Raw genomic sequence first — 21301 nt, forward strand, 5'->3', positions numbered from 1 at the left:
ATAAATTAGAAATCAGATGGCCAACTAAACTAATCCCTTGTGCCTACGCATATCTGTCCATATCCTTCCATTTTTCTCACATTCATGTGTCTATCTAAATGTCTCTTAAAAGCCTCAGTTTATCTGCCTTTACCACCACCCCAGGTAGTACATGCCAGGCACCCATGATTCTCTGTGTAAAAAAAAAACGGCCCTCACATCTAGTTTGAAATGAACCCTTCTCATCTTAAGTGCATGCCCTTTGGTATTAGATATTTCAACCTGGGAGAAAGACACCATCTATCTATGTCTCTCATAATCTTATAAAGCTCCATCAGGTCTCCCCACAGCCTCTGCCATTCTCAAGAAAACAGCGCAAGTTTGTGCAACCTCGTGTTATAGCACTTGGCTCTAATCCAGGCAGCATCCTGGTAAACCTCTTCTGCACCCTCTCTAAAGCCTCAGCATCCTTCCTACAACGGGGACCAAACTGTATCTAATACTCCAGATGTGGCCTAACTAAGATTTTATAAAGTTGCCAACTTTTGAACTTAATTATCTCAAATAATAAAGGCAAGCATGCCATATGCCTTCTTAACCACCCTATCAAACTCTATAGTTATGTTCAGGGAGCTAAGACTTCAACCCCAAGATCCCTCTGCTCATCAACACTATAGAGGATCTTACTCTTAACAGTATATTTTCTCTTTACATTTGACTTACCAGGCTGCAACACCACATTTGGTTGGGTTAAACTCCATTTGCCATTTCTCTGCCCATATCAGCAATTGATCTATATCCTGCTGTATGCTTTGCCAGTATCCACAACACCATCAATCTCATATCATCTGCAAATCACCCATCTACATTTTCATCCAGGTCATTAATATACATTACGAACAGCGGAGGTCCCAGTACAGATCCCTGCAGAACGTCACTAATCACACACCTCCGGTTAGAATAAGTCCCTTCCACCACTTTTCTCTACCTTCTACCGGCAGACCAGCTGAATCCAAATGGTCAAGTCACCATTGATCCCATGCACCTTAATCTTCTGGATGAGCCTTCCATGAGGGACCTTATCAAACAGCTTACTAAAATCCACGTGGATGAAATCCATAGCTCTGTCTTCATCAGTCGCGCTCGTCACCTCATCAAGTTAGCAAGACACAACCTGGCAGACACAAAACCTTAATTAGGTCATGGTTTTCAAATGCTCAGAAATCCTATCCCTAAGAATTCACACCAGTAACTTCCCAACCACTGGCATGAGATTCACTCGTCTACATAAGACCATAAGACATAGAAGCAGAATTTGGCCATTCAGTCCATCGAGTCTGCTCCACCATTCCATCATGGCTGATCCCAGATCCCACTCAACCCCATACACCTGCCTTCTCGTCGTATCCTTTGATGCCCAGAATGATTAAGAAACAATCAACTTCCACCTTAAATGTACCCATGGACTTGGTCTCCACTGCAGTCTCCACTGTGGCAGAGCATTCCACAGACTCACTAGTCTCTAGCTAAAAAAAATCCTCCTTGCCTGTATTCTAAAAAGTCACCCCTCAATTTTGAGGCTGTGCCCTCTAGTTCTGGATACAGCCACCATAGGAAACATCCTCTCCATATACCCTACCTAGTCCTTTCAACATTCGGTGGGTTTCAATGAGATCCCCCCCCCACATTCTTCTAAGTTTCAGTGAGTACAGGCCCAAAGCTGCCAAGCACTCCTCATATGTTAATCCCTTCATTCCCAGAATCATGCTCGTGAACCTCCTCTGGACTCTCTATAGTTCCATTCTTGAGCTATAGAACAACATTAGCTACTTACCAGTCCTCCAGGACCTCGCCCGTGGCTAGAGAACACTCAAAGATATTGGTCAAGGCCTCAGCAGTCTCTTTACTTGTATCTCTCAATATCTCATCATGCCACCTTAATGCTCTTTAAGTGAACCAACACTACCTCCTCCTTTACTTTGAAAGCCCCTAAGGTATCAGTACTGTTATGTACCCCGTAACAGGGTGTCTTACCAGCAAAAATAGAAATATCCGTTGGAGTTTGGTACTATTTTCAAAACAGTGTTTATTAGTAAAATATACAAATCAATATCAACAATGCAAATATACAGATAATACACATTAGCAATACTAAACCTAAAAGTGTGGGTATAATAATAATCAATAATAAACAAGCTCTATCGTTGTCTAGGGGATAAGGAATTATCATGGGAAAGTATAAAGTTCAGTTCAGTTCATGTAGGCTGACGTAGTTGTTGGTTCTTTTGTTGTAACTGTTGGAGGGGGAGGAGAGAGAGAGAGAGAGAGAGAGAGAGAGAGAGATCGAGCAAACAGTGACAGCTACAGTCATTCAAACCTTCCTTTACATTCTTGATCCGTCGATGTGTTGTTGTGGCCATTCAGGTATGACCCCTCTGTCCTTTAGCTAGACCTTTCTTCCGTGGTGGACTCATCACCCAGGCAAGGGTGGACACACACACAAGCCCCCACCGGTCTCGCTAAACACTGTGAGTTAAAATTGACTGATCCTTCGTTCGGTCTCCAATGCCCCACACCTTCTCGTGGGTTCCAACACTTAAGCAGTGCTCACTAGTGTGTCTCTTGGTGCGTCTCCAGGTTTGTCTGAGGGGTGTCTCCCCAGACCTCACTTTTATCCTTACTCACGGGGTCTCAGGTGTCAATCAGTTTTGAATGGCTTAGCCCATCAAACCAGCCCACTCCAGCTGTCCACTGAGGAATTTTAATGAACAGAATAGTACCAAGTAAACAGCCCTCTCCGGAACCATGAGTCTTACAAGAGTCATAATATGATCTCTCTCTCCCGGTGTTATCAGCAGCAGATGTTCCAGTTTGTTTTCCTCTTATCTGTGTGTCTCTCTCATGAGCAGCATGGTAACAGTAACAATCTGTGATTCTCCCAGGGGTGGGGGACATGGGCAACCTTGCACCCTTCTGCCCATCAGAGCTGTTCATTCTTCGTAACGGTACTCTTGGCACTGATCTCCCTATTCTTCATGTCGTTCCCCTTGGTAAATACTCATGTAAAATGTTTCACACATTTAAATTGTAATAAAGAAAAGTGACTATATTTCTTGCAAACAATATCCACTAATGAATGGTTTTTGCACATATTGTACAATTTTTTTCTGGTTGATTGTAAAACTGACATCTGCATGAGGTTAACAGTAAAAAAAAACTCATGGTTTATGCCATTTCACTAATTACCTAGGTTTTCATGTAGAAGATTTATGTCAATTTATCTTTGAATTTTATCCAAAAAAATCATTGGACTAATTCAATCCTTTTCTTCTATCAGACAGGAGGGGAAAATATGATGATAACAAGCTCCCTTAGATAACTTGATGCAGGAAACATTTCCCAAGCTGAAAAGGACCAATGACAGCAAGTAAATAACCACTCACGTGTCAACACTGTTAGTTATCATTGGCTATTGAGAAATGAGGGTGGTCTTTAAGCAGTGCCCAAGAATGTTGATTTTAAAGGTTATATAAAATCATTTACTTAATATATAGCAGTTGCTCATCCTAACTTGAACTGCAGCTACTCCCATATGAATTCTCTAGGACTGAATCATAGTTTTACTGAATGCAGATCATTTGAAATCCATGCAGATGTTGCAAAAGCAGCTCTACTTGCATTTCATGTTCGTTGCCTGATGGCTAATCAAAAGTACATCGTTTCTTCCCTACTGCTAATGAAGCTGGTTTTGTCTTTATGATTTAGTAACAGTTACTGGAGAAACTGTGCTTTGGGATATCATTCCAGTAAAACTGTGACTAGTCAACCCAAGGAACCGGAGCAATAAATTGCTTATTGATTGCAACAATACTGAACTCCCCTGAATTTCTTTCTAATTATGTAATAGCACTGAACATGTTACTGAATTATTGTTCAGGGAAATTGGAAGGTGGGCTGTAGGGAATGGTAAAATCTTAAGAAATACTCAGAAATTAATATTTTGTAAACATATAAAACATTTTCCTTAAGTTTTCATTGGTCCTTAGTGTTTAACATTTAGATTATAGAAACTTTTTAAGTATTGATGTTGCTTCTTCCCTCCAAGAAGTTAATTTTTAGTTTCTCATGCACCTTCTCATCATTTCTCACACAACAGATCTGTGCCTCAAGGAAGTCAAGCATGGTGCAGATACTGGAAATCTGAAATAGAAACAGAAAATGTTGGAGGAACTCTGCAGGTCAGGCAGAAAGAGAACAAGGGGTGAAGATCCTCGGTGTGCACTAGGAGGGAAGGAAATAAAATAACTTAGTACAGTGGATTTGGTTAATTGGGACACCTCGAGACCAGTACATTTTACCCCAATTAGCCGAAGTTTCATGGATATAGTTAAAAAGATTTTTTTTTGAACTACCATTTAACTGAATAGCAATTTATGCATTTAAATGAAATACAGAACAAGTTAGAACACTACTAAAACTACTACATTACTACAAAAGTGTATATTAGGTGTATAGTTATTGACGGAGATGTGATGCCACGTTCTTTTGACTGACGGTAAATTGACTGTAAGTCAGCGTAGATGCCAAGTGCAGATAAAGGACTGCCTTCATACAATACTTTTGATGATTGCATCCCCCAAATCTTCATTTTCACTGCAGCTTTCAAGATGATTGTCGGTACCTTCAAATTCTCCATAATGCCTAACTTGTTGAAGTGGTGAAATCATTTCATTTTCAATCCTGGCCATTTTCTGGCATCTTCAAATTTGAGTGCTTGAAGCTGCAGAAGGCAAAGCAGTTCGGAATTGTCTTACCAACTACCAGTGGCAAAAATCACTGCTTTTTGAACACAAACACATGCAAGTGATGCTATTTAAAAGCTTCACTCTAAGCACAGTGTAATGTCTAACAACACAACAAGATGAATGCAATGCTGGTATTCATTTCTAGAGGTATAGAATATAAGAGCAGGGATGTGATGTGGAGGCTCTATAAGGCACTCGTGAGACCACACTTGGAGTATTGTGTACAGGTTTGGGCTCCTTATTTTAGAAAGTTTATACTGACATCGGAGAGGGTTCAGAGAAGATTCACAAGAATTATTCCAGGAATGAAAGGGTTACTGTATGAGGAACATCTGGCAGCTCTTAGGCTGTATTCCCTGGAGCTCAGGAGAATGAGGGGGGATCTCATAGAAACATTCCGAATGTTAAAAGGCCTGAACAGATTAGATGTGGCAAAGTTATTTCCCATGGTAGGGGAGTCTAGGACAAGAGGGCACAACTTCAGGATTGAAGGACATCCATTTAGAACTGAGATGCAGAGAAATTACTTTAGTCAGAGGGTGGTAAATCTGTGGACTTTGTTACCATGAACGGCTGTGGAGGCCAAGTCATTGGTTGTATATAAGGCAGAGACAGATAGGTTCTTCATTAGCCAAAGCATCAAAGGGTATGGGGAGAAGGCAGAGGAGTGGGAGTGACTGGAAGAATTGAATCAGCCCATGTTTGAATGGCGGATGAGACTTAATGGGCCAAATAGCCTACTTCTGCTCCCGTATCTTATGCTTATGGACTGAGTAAAACACACATAGATGATGGACATTAAAATGTAGGAATAAAATTATCTTACAAGCTCCACTTCCCTAGTTCCCTATTGATATTAGGGGATCAGGAGTGTAACTCAGAGACTGAAAGATTCTTTATCAGTGAGCATGTCAAAGGTTACGGAGAGAAGACCTGAGAGTGGGTTTGAGAGCGATTATCAGTCAGCCATGATGGAATGGCGGAGCGGGCTTGAAGGGCTGAATGGCCCAGTTCTGCTCCTGTGTCTTACGGGTTTATACCCAGGCTAGGGGTTTGTTGGCTAAATGCCTTTGTGAGGGTATGGGCCTCTGAAACTGCTGCAATTATGACATTACCACCACTGATAAACAAGGAACTCCAGGTCTTTAAGCCATTGATGTTGGAATGGTAATATCTTTCCATTTCCAGGTGCTCAGTGACTTGGTGGCATCCGTGTGTTCAGCCATCCTATGTCCAAGTACTTGGCTGCACTGTTAATGGGGCAAGTTGCTGTACTGCCTCTTTTAGATGCTACGATAGAGGGAGTGAATGTTTCAGGTTGGGGATAGATGACTATAAGAAAATTAAAGCCTTACAACTTGTACTTCAGCAAGGCATGGTCTAACCTCAAGCATTTTAAGGCTGTTGCAACATCTCAATCATCACCTTGGCTTACGTGAGCCACTTAACCACTTTTAGTTTATTGATATTGAGATGCATGTTTTGTACATACGAGGGGTGATTGATATGTTCGTGGCCTAAAGTAGAAGGGGTCAATTTTAGAAAACCGAGCACATTTATTTTTCAACACAGTCCCCTCCTACCTTTACACACTTAGCCCAGCGGTCATGGAGCATACGGATCTTGGACCTCCTGAAAGTGTCCACAGCAGGGGTGATTGATAACTTTGTGGCCCAAGGTAGAAGGAGATGAGTTATACAGCTCTAGTTACATGCACATGCAGGTCAACTCTTTGAGTGATTATGCAGAAAGTTTGAAGTTAATAATTAATCTTCTTCTACCTTAGGCCACAAACTTATCAATCACCCGGATGAGTTATTAACTTCAGACTTTCTGCATAATCACTCAAAGAGTTGACCTGCTTGTGCATGTAACGAGAGCTGTATAACTCATCGCCTTCTACCTTAGGCCACAAACTTATCAATCACCCTTGCTGTGGACATTTTCTGGAGGTTCAAGATCCGTATGCTCCACGACCGCTGGACTAATTCTGTAAATGTAGGAGGGGACTATGTTGAAAAATAAATGTGCTACGTTTTCTAAAATTGACTACTATTTTAGGCCACTAACTTATCACTCACCCCTCGTACACTGTCTTGACATGACTGAAACAACCATAATGCAGTTTGCCTGGTTTAGGGAAGGTCCTGATACCTTTAGCAGTCCAACCTCCAGCATTCGAAAGGGTTAAACTACTCACACTTTAAGCAGCAACAAGTATAATGCCAAGGTTCTCATATAATTGGAAACTCAAGTGAGCAATTAATCATTTCATAATCATTATCAGGATGCACAATATAATTTAAATTTCCACCCACACATCAGTCTACAAGATAATCCTAAATCTGGCAGGTTAGTATTTAACAATTAACTATAACGTTGAGTGCCTGATGAGTAAATAATAGTTTAGCATGAAAGAGAAAATGTCATCAGTCTTTTGGGGAGCTGGAGGGGCGTGGAAACATTTGAAGAGCGTACTATGGGAGGGAAGGGCAATTTCACTCCCACGCTGTTCTCATTTCGCACAGGTGAAAATTTAGATTGCCAGCGATCAGATTGAAATCGAAGACATGTTTTATATTCAACCTTTTGCTTCAGAACTAAGTAATCAGACATATTAACTAGCCATGCTTTTCACCGGTGTTTGAGTTCAGTCACCTGTCAGAAAGTCACAGGCTCACGCTCCACTCAACACAGATGAACATGATATCCAGGCTAACTGTTCAGGGTGGGGGAGAGAGAGAGGGTGGCCCTCGCAGAAAGGAGGTACTAAACTGGAACCATCTGTCTTTACAAAAATTATGTCAAATTGTATGAGCAAAGGCATATCTTGTGGCCACCATTTTTCCTTATCTGTTTATTTATTTTGTCATTACTGTGGGGTGTTAGAACACAGAACACAGAAATTTACAGCACATTACAGGCCCTTCGGCCCACAATATTGCGCCAACCATGTAACCTACTCTGGAGACTGCCTAGAATTTCCCTAGCACATAGCTTTCTATTTTTCTAAACTCCATGTACCTACCTAAGAGACCCCATTGTATCCGCTTCCACCAGCACCCCCACTGGTGTTGCTGTGCATAAATAGCATATTTGGCATTGGAAAGGAAAGGAAGGTGGAATGACTGTACGTATACACATGTCATTATGAATGGAAAAGGCAGGTGGCGGCTGTGCCAGTTAGGCAAGATGTCACACTGAGGAGATTATCAGAGTGAAGGGGAATTACTTTTGCCAATTTTAGTTCATAGGGATCATTTCCGGGACCTGAACTACTTACAAGTTAAATAATGACTTGTGTGAAGGCGCTGAAGATGTGGTTACAAAATTTACTAAAGGCATTAAGAAAGATGAGAAAGTAAGAGGATATATGTTGGGGACAAAGGGATATGGATAGGATAAGTGAATGGGCAACAATCCAGCAAAATGTGACATCAGCCATTTGGACAAGAAAAGTAAAAGTATGTTGTCTAAATGGAGAAAGGTTGTAGAGCACATTGATCTGGAGAGATTTAGTTGTTCTGGTGTGTGATGCTCAAAAGGATAGTATGTCTGCACAAGTAATTGGGAAGGCCATTTGAATGTAATTGTTTAGTGTGAGGGGATACAAAAACAACAGTAGAGAGTTTATTTGTGTTACATGGGGCATTGTAACAGCACACCTGGAGAGCTGTATACAGTATTTCTTACTTCATCACCCCGTCACTCACCCATCCACCTTCCCCCCTCACTTGGTCTCACCTATCACCTGCAACCTTGTATTTCTTCCCCTCCCCTCACTTTCTTACTCTGGCATCTGGCCCCCTTCCTTTCCAGTGCAGATGAACAGTCTGCACACAAAACATCAGCTTTTAATTCCTCGCCATGGATGCTTCCTGACTTGCTGAATTCCTCCACTGTTTTGTGGGTGTTGCATAAGAGGCTCTGCACTTGCTGAAAATCTTGAGCAACACACACAAAATGCTGGAGGAACTCAGCAAGTCAGGAAGATTTTCAGCATCTGCAGAACCTCTTGTGCTTATAATATTGGTTTAAGAAAGAATGTTAATGTGTTGGAAACAATTCAGAGAAGGTTACTTGTGCACATGACTTGACTGTTTGTTACCTGGAGTGCATAGGCTGCATAGATCAAACAGGCAAAGTGTTTATCCACTGGAGGTTAAAATAGGAAAGATCTTGGTAGGATCAGAAGGATGTTTACTCTTGTGTGAGAATTCATAAGTAAGAATCACTGATTAAAAATAAGGGGTCAGCTATTTAAGACAGAAATGTAAGGAAACCTTTTACTGTGTCTTTGGAAGACTTTACGTTAAATGGTGGTGGAAACGAAAATTTTGAAACATTTTGAAGCAGCAGTAGATGAATTCTGAAGCTGGAATCAGATCAGTCTGATCTTGTTAGAAACAAGAGGCATGGACTGAAACAGCATGGATATGGTCCCGTGGGCCCGATGACTCTATACACACCACAGTGCCCACCCAGCTAGTCCCAATATTTTGTTTGACCTCTCAGCTTTAGCCCACCATGTACATATCCAAGTGTTTCTTAAATGATGCTCTGGCACCTGTCTCAAACACTTCTGACAGCTTGTTCCATACACTCACCACCTTCCACATAAAACAATGTTGCCCCTCAGATCCCTTTTAAAATCTTTCCCATCTCATGGTTAACTTGTGCCCCTAGTTTGGAACTCTCCATTCTAGGGGAAAAGACTGTGAACCCATCCACCTTATCTATGCCTCTCATAATCGTGAACTTTTTTATAATATCACCCCTCGTTATCCTATGTTCCAAGGAATAAAGACTTAGCCTGGCCCACCTCTTGCTATATCTCGGCATTACTATTCCTGACAACATCCTTCTAACAATGCCCTGTCTGATGGTCATTGTGCTAACTGCCTTTTCCAGCATTCTGTCTACTCGTGACGCCACTCTGAATGAATTGCACACCTGTACTCTCTGTCCTATTACACTCCCTAGTGCCCTACCATTCATAGTACCAGTCCTACACTGGTTTGACTCTCCAAAATCCATTTGATACACCTCTGCCCACTTCAGTATCTGATCATGAGCCCTTATAGAAACATAGAAAATAGGTGCAGGAGTAGGCCATTCGACCCTTCGAGCCTGCACCGCCACTCAGTATGATCATGGCTGATCATCCAACTCAGAACCCTGTGCCTGCTTTCTCTCCATACCCCCTGATCCCTTTAGCCACAAGGTCCATATCTAACTTCCTCTTAAATATAGCCTATGAACCGGCCTCAACTGTTTCCTGTGGCAGAGAATTCCACAGATTCAGCACTCTCTGTATGAAGAAGTTTTTCCTCATCTCGGTCCTAAAAGGCTTCCCCTTTATCCTTAAACTGTGACCCCTCGTTCTGGACTTCCCCAACATTGGGAACAATCTTCCTGCATCTAGCCTGTCTAATCCCTTTAGAATTTTGTATGTTTCAATAAGATCCCCCCTCTACCTTCTAAATTCCAGTGAGTATAAGCCTAGTCGATCCAGTCTTTCTTCATATGAAAGTCCTGCCATCCCAGGAATCAATCTGGTGAACCTTCTCTGTACTCCCTCTATGGCAAGAATGTCTTTCCTCAGATTAGGGGACCAAAACTGCACACAATACTCCAGGTGCGGTCTCACCAAGGCCTTGTACATTTGCAGTAGAACCTCCCCGCTCCTGAACTCAAATCCTTTTGTTATGAATGCCAACATACCATTTGCCTTTTTCACTGCCTGCTGTACCTGCATGCCCACCTTCAATGACTGGTGTACAATGACAATAGACAATAGGTGCAGGAGTAAGCCCTTCAGCCCTTCTAGCCAGCACCACCATTCACTGTGATCATGGCTGATCATACACAATCAGTACCCCATTCCTGCCCTCTCCCCATATCCCTTGACCCCGCTATCTATAAGAGCTCTATCTAACTCACTGTTGAATGCATCCAGAGACTTGGCCTCCACTGCCTTCTGGGACAGAGCATTCCACATATCCACCACGCTCTGAGTGAAAAAGTTTTTCCGCATCTCAGTTCTAAATGGCCTACCCCTTATTCTTAAACTGTGGCCTCTAGTTCTGGACTCACCCATCAGCGGGAACATGCTTCCTGCCTCCAGCATGTCCAATCACTTAATAATCTTATATATTTCAATCAGATCCCCTCTCATCCTTCTAAATTCCAGTGTATACAAGCCCAGTCGCTCCAATCTTTCAACATATGACGGTCCCGCCATTCCGGGAATTAACCTTGTGAACCTACGCTGCACCCCATCAATAGCAAGAATGTCCTTCCTCAAATTTGGATACCAAAACTGCACACAATACTCCAAGTGGGGTCTCACCAGGGCACTGCAGAAGGACCTCTTTACTCCTATACTCAATTCGTCTTGTTATAAAGACCAGCATGCCATTAGCTTTCTTCACTGCCTGCTGTACCTGCATGCTTGCTTTCATTGACTGATGTACAAGAACACCTAGATCTTGTTGTACTTCCCCTTTTCCTAACTTGACTCCATTTAGATAGTAATCTGCCTTCCTGTTCTTGCCACCAATGTGGATAACCTCACATTTATCTACATTAAACTACATCTGCCATACATTTGCCCACTCACCCAACCTGTCCAAGTCACCCTGCATTCTCATAACATCTTCCTGACATTTCACACTGCCACCCAGCTTTGAGTCATCAGCAAATTTGCTAATGTTACTTTTAATCCCTTCATCTAAATCATTAATGTATATTGTAAACAGCTGCGGTCCCAGCACCGAACCTTGCGGTACCCCACTGGTCACAGCCTGCCATTCCGAAAGGGACCTGTTAATCGCTACTCTTTGTTTCCTGTCAGCCAGCCAATTTTCAATCCATGTCAGTACTCTGCCACAATACCATGTGCCCTAATTTTGCCCACTAATCTCCTATGTGGGACTTTATCAAAAGCTTTCTGGAAGTCCAGGTACACTATATCCACTGGCTCTCCCTTGTCCATTTTCATAGTCACCCAGGTCTCGTTGCACCTCCCCTTTTCCTAATCGGTCACTGTTCAGATAATAATCTGTTTTCCTGTACTTGTAATCGAAGTGGATAACCTCACATTTATCCACATTAAATTGCATCTGCCATGAATTTGCCCACTCACCTAACCTATCCAAGTCACCCTGCATCCTCTTAGCATTCGCCTCACAGCTAACACCACCACCCAGCTTCGTGTCATCCGCAAACTTGGAGATGCTGCATTTAATTTCCTCATCTAAATCATTAATATATATTGTAAACAACTGGGGTCCCAACACTGAGCCTTGCGGTACCCCACTAGTCACTGCCTGCCATTCTGAAAAGGTCCCGTTTACTCCAACTCTTTGCTTCCTGTCTGCCAACCAATCCTCTATCCACATCAATACCATACCCCAAATACCGTGTGCTTTAAGTTTGCATACTAATCTCCTGTGTGGGACCTTGTCAAAAGCCTTTTGAAAATCTAAATATACCACATCAACTGGCTCTCCCCTATCCACTCTACTAGTTACATCTTCAAAAAATTCTATAAGATTCGTCAGACATGGTTTTCCTTTCACAAATCCATGCTGACTTTGTCCGATGATTTCACCTCTTTCTAAATGTGCTGTTATCACATCTTTGATAACCAACTCTAGCATTTTCCCCACCACCGATGTCAGACTAACCAGTCTATAGTTCCCCGGTTTCTCTCTCCCTCCTTTTTTAAAAAGTGGGGTTACATTAGCCACCCTCCAATCCTCAGGAACTAATCCAGAATCTAAGGAGTTTTGAAAAATTATCACTAACGCATCCACTATTTCTTGGGCTACTTCCTTCAGCACTCTGGGATGCAGACCATCTGGCCCTGGGGATTTATCTGCCTTTAATCCCTTCAATTTACCTAACACCACTTCCCTACTAACATGTATTTCCCTCAGTTCCTCCATCTCACTAGACCCTCGGTCCCTTACTATTTCCGGAAGATTATTTCTGTCCTCCTCAGCGAAGACAGAACCAAAGTAGTTATTCAATTGGTCTGCCATGTCTTTGTTCACTATGATCAATTCACCTGTTTCTGACTGTAAAGGATCTACGTTTGTCTTGACCAATCTTTTTCTTTTCACATATCTATAAAAGCTTTTACAGTCAGTTTTTATGTTCCCTGCCAGCTTTCTCTCATAATCTTTTTTCCCTTTCCTAATTAAGCCCTTTGCCCTCCTCTGCTGGTCTCTGAATTTCTCCCAGTCCTCAGGTGTGCCACTTTCTTTTGCTAATTTATATGTTTCTTCTTTGGACTTGATATTCTTTGGAATTTCCCTTGTCAGCCACAGGTGAACTACCTTCCCTAGTTTATTCTTTTGCCAAACTGGGATGAACAATATCCCATATCGATTCCACATCCTCCAGGCTAATGTCCTTCCTTTCTATTGCGTTAATCTCCTCTCTAACCAGCAATGCTACCCCACCTCCTTTTCTTTCCTGTCTATCCCTCCTGAATATTGAATATCCCTGGATGTTGAGCTCCCATCCTTGGTCACCCTAGAGCCATGTCTCTGTGATCCCAACTATATCATATTCATTAATAACTATCTGCACATTCACTTCATCCACCTTGTTACGAATGCTCCTCGCATTGACATACAAAGCCTTCAGGCTTGTTTTTACAACACTCTTAGCCCTGATACAATTATGTTGAAAAGTGGCCCTTTTTGCTTTTTGCCCTGGATTTGCCTGCCTGCCACTTTTACTTTTCACCTTACTACTTTTTGCTTCTACCCTCATTTTACACCCCTCTGTCTCTCTGCACGTGTTCCCATCCCCCTGACACATTAGTTTAAAGCCTCCTGAACAGCAGTAGCAAATGTTCCCCCTAGGACATTGGTTACAGTCCAGCCCAAGTGCAGACCGTCCTGTTTATACCAGTCCCACCTCTCCCAGAACTGGTTCCAATGCCCCAGAAATTTGAATCCCTCCCCCTTGCACCATTTTTCAAGCCACGTATTCATCTGAAATATCCTCCTATTTCTACTCTGACTAGCACGTGGCACTGGTAGTAATCCAGAGATTATTACCTTTGTGGTCCTACTTTTTAGTTTATCTCCTAACTCCCTAAATTCACCTTGTAGAATCTCATCCCGTTTTTTACCTATATCGTTGGTACCTATGTGCACCACGACCACTGGCTGTTCACCCTCCCATTCCAGAATGGCCTGCAGCCGCTCAGAGACATCCTTGACCCTTGCACCAGGGAGGCAACATACCATCCTGGAGTCTCGTTTGCGGCCGCAGAAACGCCTATCTATTCCCTTTACAATCGAATCCCCTATGACTATAGCTCTCCCACTCCTTTTCCTTCCCTCCTGTGCCGCAGAGCCACCCATGGTGCAATGAACTATAATTTGTGATAACCTCACCTTTCATTTTCATGTCATCTGCAAACTTGCTGATGAAGCCTAGTGCATTTGCATCCAAATCATGGATATAAATACTGAATAACAAGGGTCCTAGCACTGACTCCTGTGGCCTCCGTTCTGAGAAATGACTGCCAACCACTGACCTCTGTCTCCTATCTCTGAGCTAATTTTGAATCCACCTAACTGGCTCCCCTGGATTCCACAGGACCCAACCTTCCAGACCGGCCTATCATCTGGGACCTTGTCAAAGGCCTTACTGAAGTTCAAATAGACAATATCCAGTGCCCCACCCTCTACCTTTTTGGCAACTTTAGAAAAAAACTAAAAGGTTAGTCAAGCTCAAATTCCCACACACAAGGCCACGCTGGCTCCTCCTAATCAATGTCTGCCTATCTAAATGCTGGATGCCCTCCCTCAGGATCCCCTCCAGTAAATTCCCTCTACTGATATCAAGCAGATTGGTCTGTAGTTTTCTGGTTTGTCCTTGCAACCCTTTTAAAGAATGGAACATCATCAGCTATCTTTCTGTCATTTGGAATTTCACCAGTGGTTAACAATTATTGGATGAAAGAGGAGGCTTAGAGGCCTAATCCCATTTCTAATTCATATGCACATGGGATTTAATCTCAGATCCAACACACACATTCACAATTTCACCACTTTATATTAGGGAACATGCTTTCCTTTATTGCCAAACAACTGAGATCAGTGTGGTGATATGTTCTGGACTGAAATTCAGGGATGTTATTGAGCAGTCAGCTCAGTGGTATTTTGAAGCTTTTTATACTTTTCTGTGGTTGTTGGGTAAGCAGGATTTATCAGGAAGTGAGAAGTAGACATCGCTTAACTTGTAGCATCTATATTCATTAAAGTACTTGCTTCAAAGGGTGAGATGTAGCTTTTGCGATCCCCATGGAGTGTTTCACTGAAAAGAAACTACGTCATTGGGGTTTAACTTTCTTTCCACAGATGTTGCTGGACACTTCATGATATATTAACTTGTGTCTTTTTCCTGGTTAACTCCTGGAGTTTAAAGTACTATTTACCCTGTCAGCTTTGGTCTGCACCCTATCACAGCTATCCCTTCTTTTCTCTCCCTGCCCCCAACCCTTCCACTCTCTGCAACTTAAAAAGTTCAAAGTTCAAATAAATTTTTCTATCGAAGAATGAATATTTCACCATATGCTACTTTGAGATTCATTTTCTTGCAGGCATTCACAGTAGAACAGAGAAATAAATTAAAGCTGTTAAAATGTACTTGTTTTTTCACTTTTCCAGACTAGTTGAAGGGTTCTTGACCTGAAACATTAACACATTTTCTCTTTGCATGCACATTGAATTTTTCGTCATATTTATGGTTTGGATTTCCAGCATCTCCAGTTTTATTACAAACCCTTTCAATCAACCTGTGCCTTCCAACTTGACGATTCTACATGGCAATGAGTCACAGATTCTTTCCCCTATTAGGTAGTAAGTTTTTTCATGAAATTCTTAAGAGAATCCATTTGTGACTATCACCTACTTTTGACTCCTTTGAGTTTCTCCATCTCCTCATCTTCCTTCGTCAAGCCTAATTCACAACGTTAAATTCCTCCCAAGAAGCACCCCACTAATCACTACATTTTAGCAACCCTTTGATCACTTTGCTCTACAATGGACCTTGTGTTTTTTAAAATGTTTTAATTGTGATCTTTCCTGTACAAATTGTGTGTAATTTATGTTTTTTTGGTGAATGCTGTTTATCTGATGCTCTGTGCCTGTGATGTTGCTGTGATGTTTTTCATTACATCTGTGCACAAGTGTACTTGTGCATATGACGATAAACTGGACTTTGTCTCTCCCGCTGGGTTCTGATAAATGTATTTAATCATTTTAGTTATGGTGCTTGTAAATCTCTTTTATACCTTTGCCAATAGCTCCAGATTATTGTCAGAACATGGATACCATAACTTTACACAGTGTTCCAAATACGGTATAAACAAAATTCAATTTATTCATTTATTATTGATCCCTACAGTTTATTTGAAAGATTTATGGATTTCTGGGTTTTTTTTTGGTTGATCACTGGGGAAAGAACAGGAAGCAGCTACAAACCCAAATCACTATTTTCCACCCAAAATTTCTTTCTCTGCAATGGTCAGAATGAAAGAGAAAATGTCTTTGAGATCTGGAAAAGGAAATTTCATTAACTCCCAATTCAGGAACGTTTCCCTGGTAACGCACAAGACTGCAGATGCTGGAATCCGAGCAACAAGCAATTTGCTAGAGGAACGCCTGTGGAGGAAAAGAAATTATCGATATTGTTGGTCAAAATTCTGCAAAAGGTTCCCGGATTTTGCTTGTGCCAAACCAATTTTACTTTATATAAATGACTGATTTCTTTTCCCATGCTGGACTAAGCATAAATAAGTTAAAAATTCCATGAAGAATATTTAGTCTGATTTTGATTTTAAAATCCAAAATATTAAGGTATTTAGAATTGTTATGTTTGCTACATGCAGTTTCAGGGTCTGGGCAAGAAAAAATGTCAACACATGAGTTATTGCTCCTAATTCCTGATACTTTGCTTTTGTTGTTAGAGCGAGTTGCCAGTCAGAGGAAAACCCACCTAGAAAATTGAACAACTCTGGGTAATGTACATCCAAATTGTCAGCTGTCAGACTCCAGTGGGCTAGGCTAGGTGAAGATAATTTAGAGAATGAGGAAAGAATAAGGCTGTAGATGAGGAAAAGCAGCATATGCAGTAACGTGGTGAGATATATTCATCCCCAATTGATTCATTTTACTCTTGTTCTCTCTGTAGTCACTCCAGAGGCCATTGGGTTTTTGTCTGCAGTTGGAGTCTTTGTTATCTTGTTGGTAGTTCTATTCCTCTTCATCAACAAGAAATTGTGCTTTGGGAAAATTGGTGGCCTCCCATGCCTTGAACTGAAGCGAGAAAAGAAGCGGGCACGGGATAAAGCTGGAATCCACAAGGGCCTCGGTGAGTGCTGCATTTATCTTTTCACAGAGTGCTGAATATCTGCGGGCTTTGTCTTATCTGGAGGACATACAGGAGGTGTAAGGTGAAAGGGCAAATAACTGTAGGAGATCTGATGGGCAAATTCCTCCACAGAGAGTGTGGTAGGTATACCAAGCAAACTGCTAGAGGAGGTGGCAGTTGCAAGTTGAACTTCAAGTTCATTGTTGTCATAGGTATACATGTCCAGTGTATATGAAGGGACAGGGCATGAAGGGATACAGGGAGAAGGCAGGAGATTGGGGTTGAGAGGAACAATGGATCAGCCATAATGAAATGGCAGAGCAGATTTGATGGGCCAAATGGCCTAATTCTGCTCCCGTGTCTTTTGGTATAATTGCCACGGAAAATAATGATTTGCAGCAACAGCACAGTTCAATACAATACAATCAGAGTTTAAAAACATTGGACAGATGTGAATAGCAAAACAATCGTGGGTTATGGGCTAAATGAAGGAAAATGGGATTAGCATAGACAGGCATCTTGGTCTGTTTCCACGCTAAATGACTCTGACTCTCTGCATTTGATCAGTGAGCGTCATACTGGTGCTTCATTTTAATTCAGGAGAAAAGTTACCTAACTGTGTTTCCATTCAGGTGTACTCTGGGGATTTGGCTAGATGTGACAGCGTGAGTGAAGAGCATTAATATCAGTGAGTGACTCAGATCATTTCAGCTGCAGGGAGTGCCATCCATTAAAATAGCAGATTTACGGGCACCCCAAATTAATTTCCTACCAGGGAGGTGTAATTCTGCCTTAGTGGTGCCACTGACTCATGGCACCAGTCACCTGAGTCCAGTGCTGATCTCATTCAATCCAGTCCATTCAATCTGTGACAATTTCCTCCCACATCCTAAACATGCAGTCTTGTAGCTCAAAGTAAACGTCAAAGTCTAGTTGGTTGTCATGTGTACCCTCCGCACAGGTGCAATGAAAATCTTTCTTAATCAGAGTCAGGTTTAGTGGCATACTTCACAATATCACAGGCTTAATATCATGACCTGTGTCATGAGATCTGTTATTTTGGAGCAGCAGTTCAGTGCAATGCATAAATACATTGTAAATTACAATAAGAAATGTAACTAGATTAAATATGTAGTGCAAAAAGAGAGCAAATCTAGTCAGGTAGTATTCATGGGTTGGTTCATTGTCCATTCAGAAATTTGATGGCAGAGAGGACGAAGCTGTTCCTAAAATGTTGAGCATATCTTCAGGTTCCTCTATCTCCCCTCTGATGGCAGTGATACATAAAGAGCATGTTCTAGATGTTGGGGTTCCTTAATGGTGGATGTCACCTTTTTGAGGCATTGCCTTTTGGAGATGTCCTCATTGCTGGGGCGCCTGGTGCCCATGCTGGAGCTGGCCGAGCTTGCAATCCCCCACAGTGGTTTCCGATCCTGTGCAGTGGCCCCTCTGTACCAGTTAGAATCCTCCCCATAGTACATCTGTAGAAATCTGCAAGTGTCTTTGGTGACATCCCAAATCTCTTCAAGCTCCTAGTGAAATATAGTTGTGACTTCCCTTCTTCATAGTTATATCAATATGTTGCACCCAGGAACTTGAAACTGCTCACACTTTCCACTGCTGACCCCTCAGTAAGGACTGGTGTATTGTTCACTTGACTTCCTCTTGCTGAAGTCCACAACCATTCCCTTCGTCCTGCTGATGTTGTGTGCAAAGTTATAGTTGAACACCACTCAATCAGCCGAACTAGAGTATTCCACTCCTGTGGGCCTCGTCGTCACCATTTGAGATTCTGGCAACAGTAGCTGTGTCATCGGCAAACTTAAAGACTGTGTTTGAGCTGTGCCTAACCACACGGTCCTGGATGTAGGGAGATCAGAGCAGTGGGCTAAGCTCGGCATCCTTGAGCTGTGGCGGTGTTGATCGTCAACAAGGCGGAGATGTTATTTCCGATCCACATTGACTCTGGCCTCCCAAAAAGGCAGCATCAAAGGCAGATAGCATTAGGTAAGCAGCATTCACTAGGAAAGTGTCAATTAACTATAAATTAACACAATTTTTCCAATTAAGAACACAACTGGACAAAAACAAATCAAAGTCCATTGTGCTACAAAGAGATCAGAGCGAGCTGCTGTACCATCTGTCAGTCTCTTTTTACGCAGCCATTGCTAGTGACAGTGTTGTCAATAATCTAACCAGAACAGGGTGCTAATTATTTGTAAAATGGAAATTAATGCCTTGATTTTTAGAAATGGTTTCAGATGAAAAGCTCTTATAAAAAGTAATGTTGAGTCATAATATCCTCCCCTGTTCCTGGCTGAAAATTATTCCCAGTAAGGGCTGGAAAAAGAGTCTGAACCCCCCCCCCCTTCTTCTTGGGCATCTCAGGAAATGGCGCATTAGTCCTCATTGGCAGTTGCCCAACTCTGCGCCGAAAGACCCGCCTTTCTCCGGCCACGTACATTCAGGGAGTACACACACTGGCCTGCCAAGTCCATGAGACTGGGACGTCTCTCCCACCCGAGTCCTGGTCCGTGTGAATGCTGTGTGATTTGCTGCTCTGTTGCAACTCGTTGCCAAGATATAATAGACCGCACACTGCATATAATTAAAGCAAGCTTATTTATGAATATTAACTCAACTAAAAGGGTTAGTAAAGAAAAGAAAGGAGAAAAAAAAGAAAATGGGCCCATTATAATTAAACAGTCAAATGTGCACAAGCTGGAGCTCAACTCTTCCGGAAGTCACATTCACCGATCCTCAGTAAACTTCCCGCACCTTGCACCATCGAATCACAGTTCGAATCCTATGACTGGTTCTCTGCAGAGTCTTCCCTCTTCATTTCCCGCCGAACAAAGACTAAGGCTCACACTGGTGTCAGGCTCAAAAAGAACCCCGGTGCCCCGGTCTCCTCTCCCAATTGGATGGCTCGCATTCCTTTATCTCTAACAATAACCCAAACACTGCTTCAATCTACAGAAAGACCATTACTACCCTACAACATTAGCCGTGAAACCTTTACCAGGAGATTACAGGATCAATTCATTATTTTAATTAAGATGCTTATTATAAATGGCTCATTCTCTCTGTCTGGATCGATAGACGGATTAGGAGTGTAGGTTCATTTTGCATTGATATTGACGGCAAGGGTTACATAGGCAGTAGAGTAGGTCTGGAGTAGATGATCGTGAACTAGAATGAGCCTCTGTACTGGAATACCAGTTGCATGTCTGATCTCCACTTTGTTACACAGCCTTTAAAATTTATTTTGATTAGTTGTCTGTCATTGATCGATCTTCTCTTTAGATTCAATGCAGGCTTTCACTTTCAACTGCTGCAATTCTTTTTTTTTGCTTTAAATACGACTCATTGATTTGGACCTATATCCAATCTTGACACGAATCAACAGGTCCTAACTGTGGATCAATTTTTTTGTCAAGTTTTTAATCACTAATGCATGACTTTTGTGTCACTTTCAAGTGGTCTGCCCTGCGATGAGCATTGAGCATTTGGCCTGGTTTATGGCTGCAGCATCAGCACACAATCGCACCGGGAGCAGAATTATTAAAGCTATTTTAGTGCTGCAGTCAAATTGCACTTTAATAATTCTGTGCTGCTATGCGGTGATGCCAGGTCAGAGTAATTGTACAAATTTACTACCCCAAATGCTGCCAAGTTCAAAAGTTTATTTTCAAAAGCTGTCACAGCCTCGAGATCTGGAGGATAGGAGATGAAATAAGCAGGAATATCATTGTCAAACCAAACAACAAAAGGGCAGTAGCCCAGTTACGCCATTTTACATAACAAACCCCGCCCGGATCTACAGTTGTGTGTGTCTGTTTTTGCAGCGCCACCCATCCCATTTTCTCCCTCTTTTTCAGGCCCTCCCTTCCTGCAGATGGTGACTCATCTTTATCTTGCTGGAAGCTCTCCAGGACCCAATAAATCTGCTTACTTTCTTGTGTAAATGTCACACCTTAGAAGAATGATGGAAATCAATGCACCTATTTGTCCTGTTGTGTGTGAGCTCAGTTTTGGCACGTTGGCTGAAACTGACAATTCCCTTTCTCCTTTCTGTTTTCCTTTTTCAAGTAGCCATGTAGTGAAGTACTCAC

The 21301-nt window shown here is 42.1% G+C and overlaps 1 protein-coding gene across 4 annotated transcripts in view; it reads left to right on the top strand.

Annotated features, from left to right (window-relative positions):
• The window catches only part of LOC132387641 (synaptotagmin-16-like), a 170992-nt gene that overhangs the window by 89796 nt on the left and 59895 nt on the right, over positions 1–21301 (top strand). For 3 of the 4 annotated variants that reach the window (XM_059960037.1, XM_059960031.1, XM_059960041.1), the window contains exon 2: positions 17007–17186. In XM_059960037.1, coding sequence (XP_059816020.1) covers positions 17007–17186 — 180 coding nt within the window. Of the gene's footprint in view, positions 1–3316; positions 3407–17006; positions 17187–21301 lie in introns of all 4 variants that reach the window. The other variant, XM_059960050.1, reaches the window with a different exon arrangement.

This window comes from Hypanus sabinus, chromosome 2 (assembly GCF_030144855.1).
Source record: "Hypanus sabinus isolate sHypSab1 chromosome 2, sHypSab1.hap1, whole genome shotgun sequence".
NCBI lineage: Eukaryota > Metazoa > Chordata > Chondrichthyes > Myliobatiformes > Dasyatidae > Hypanus > Hypanus sabinus.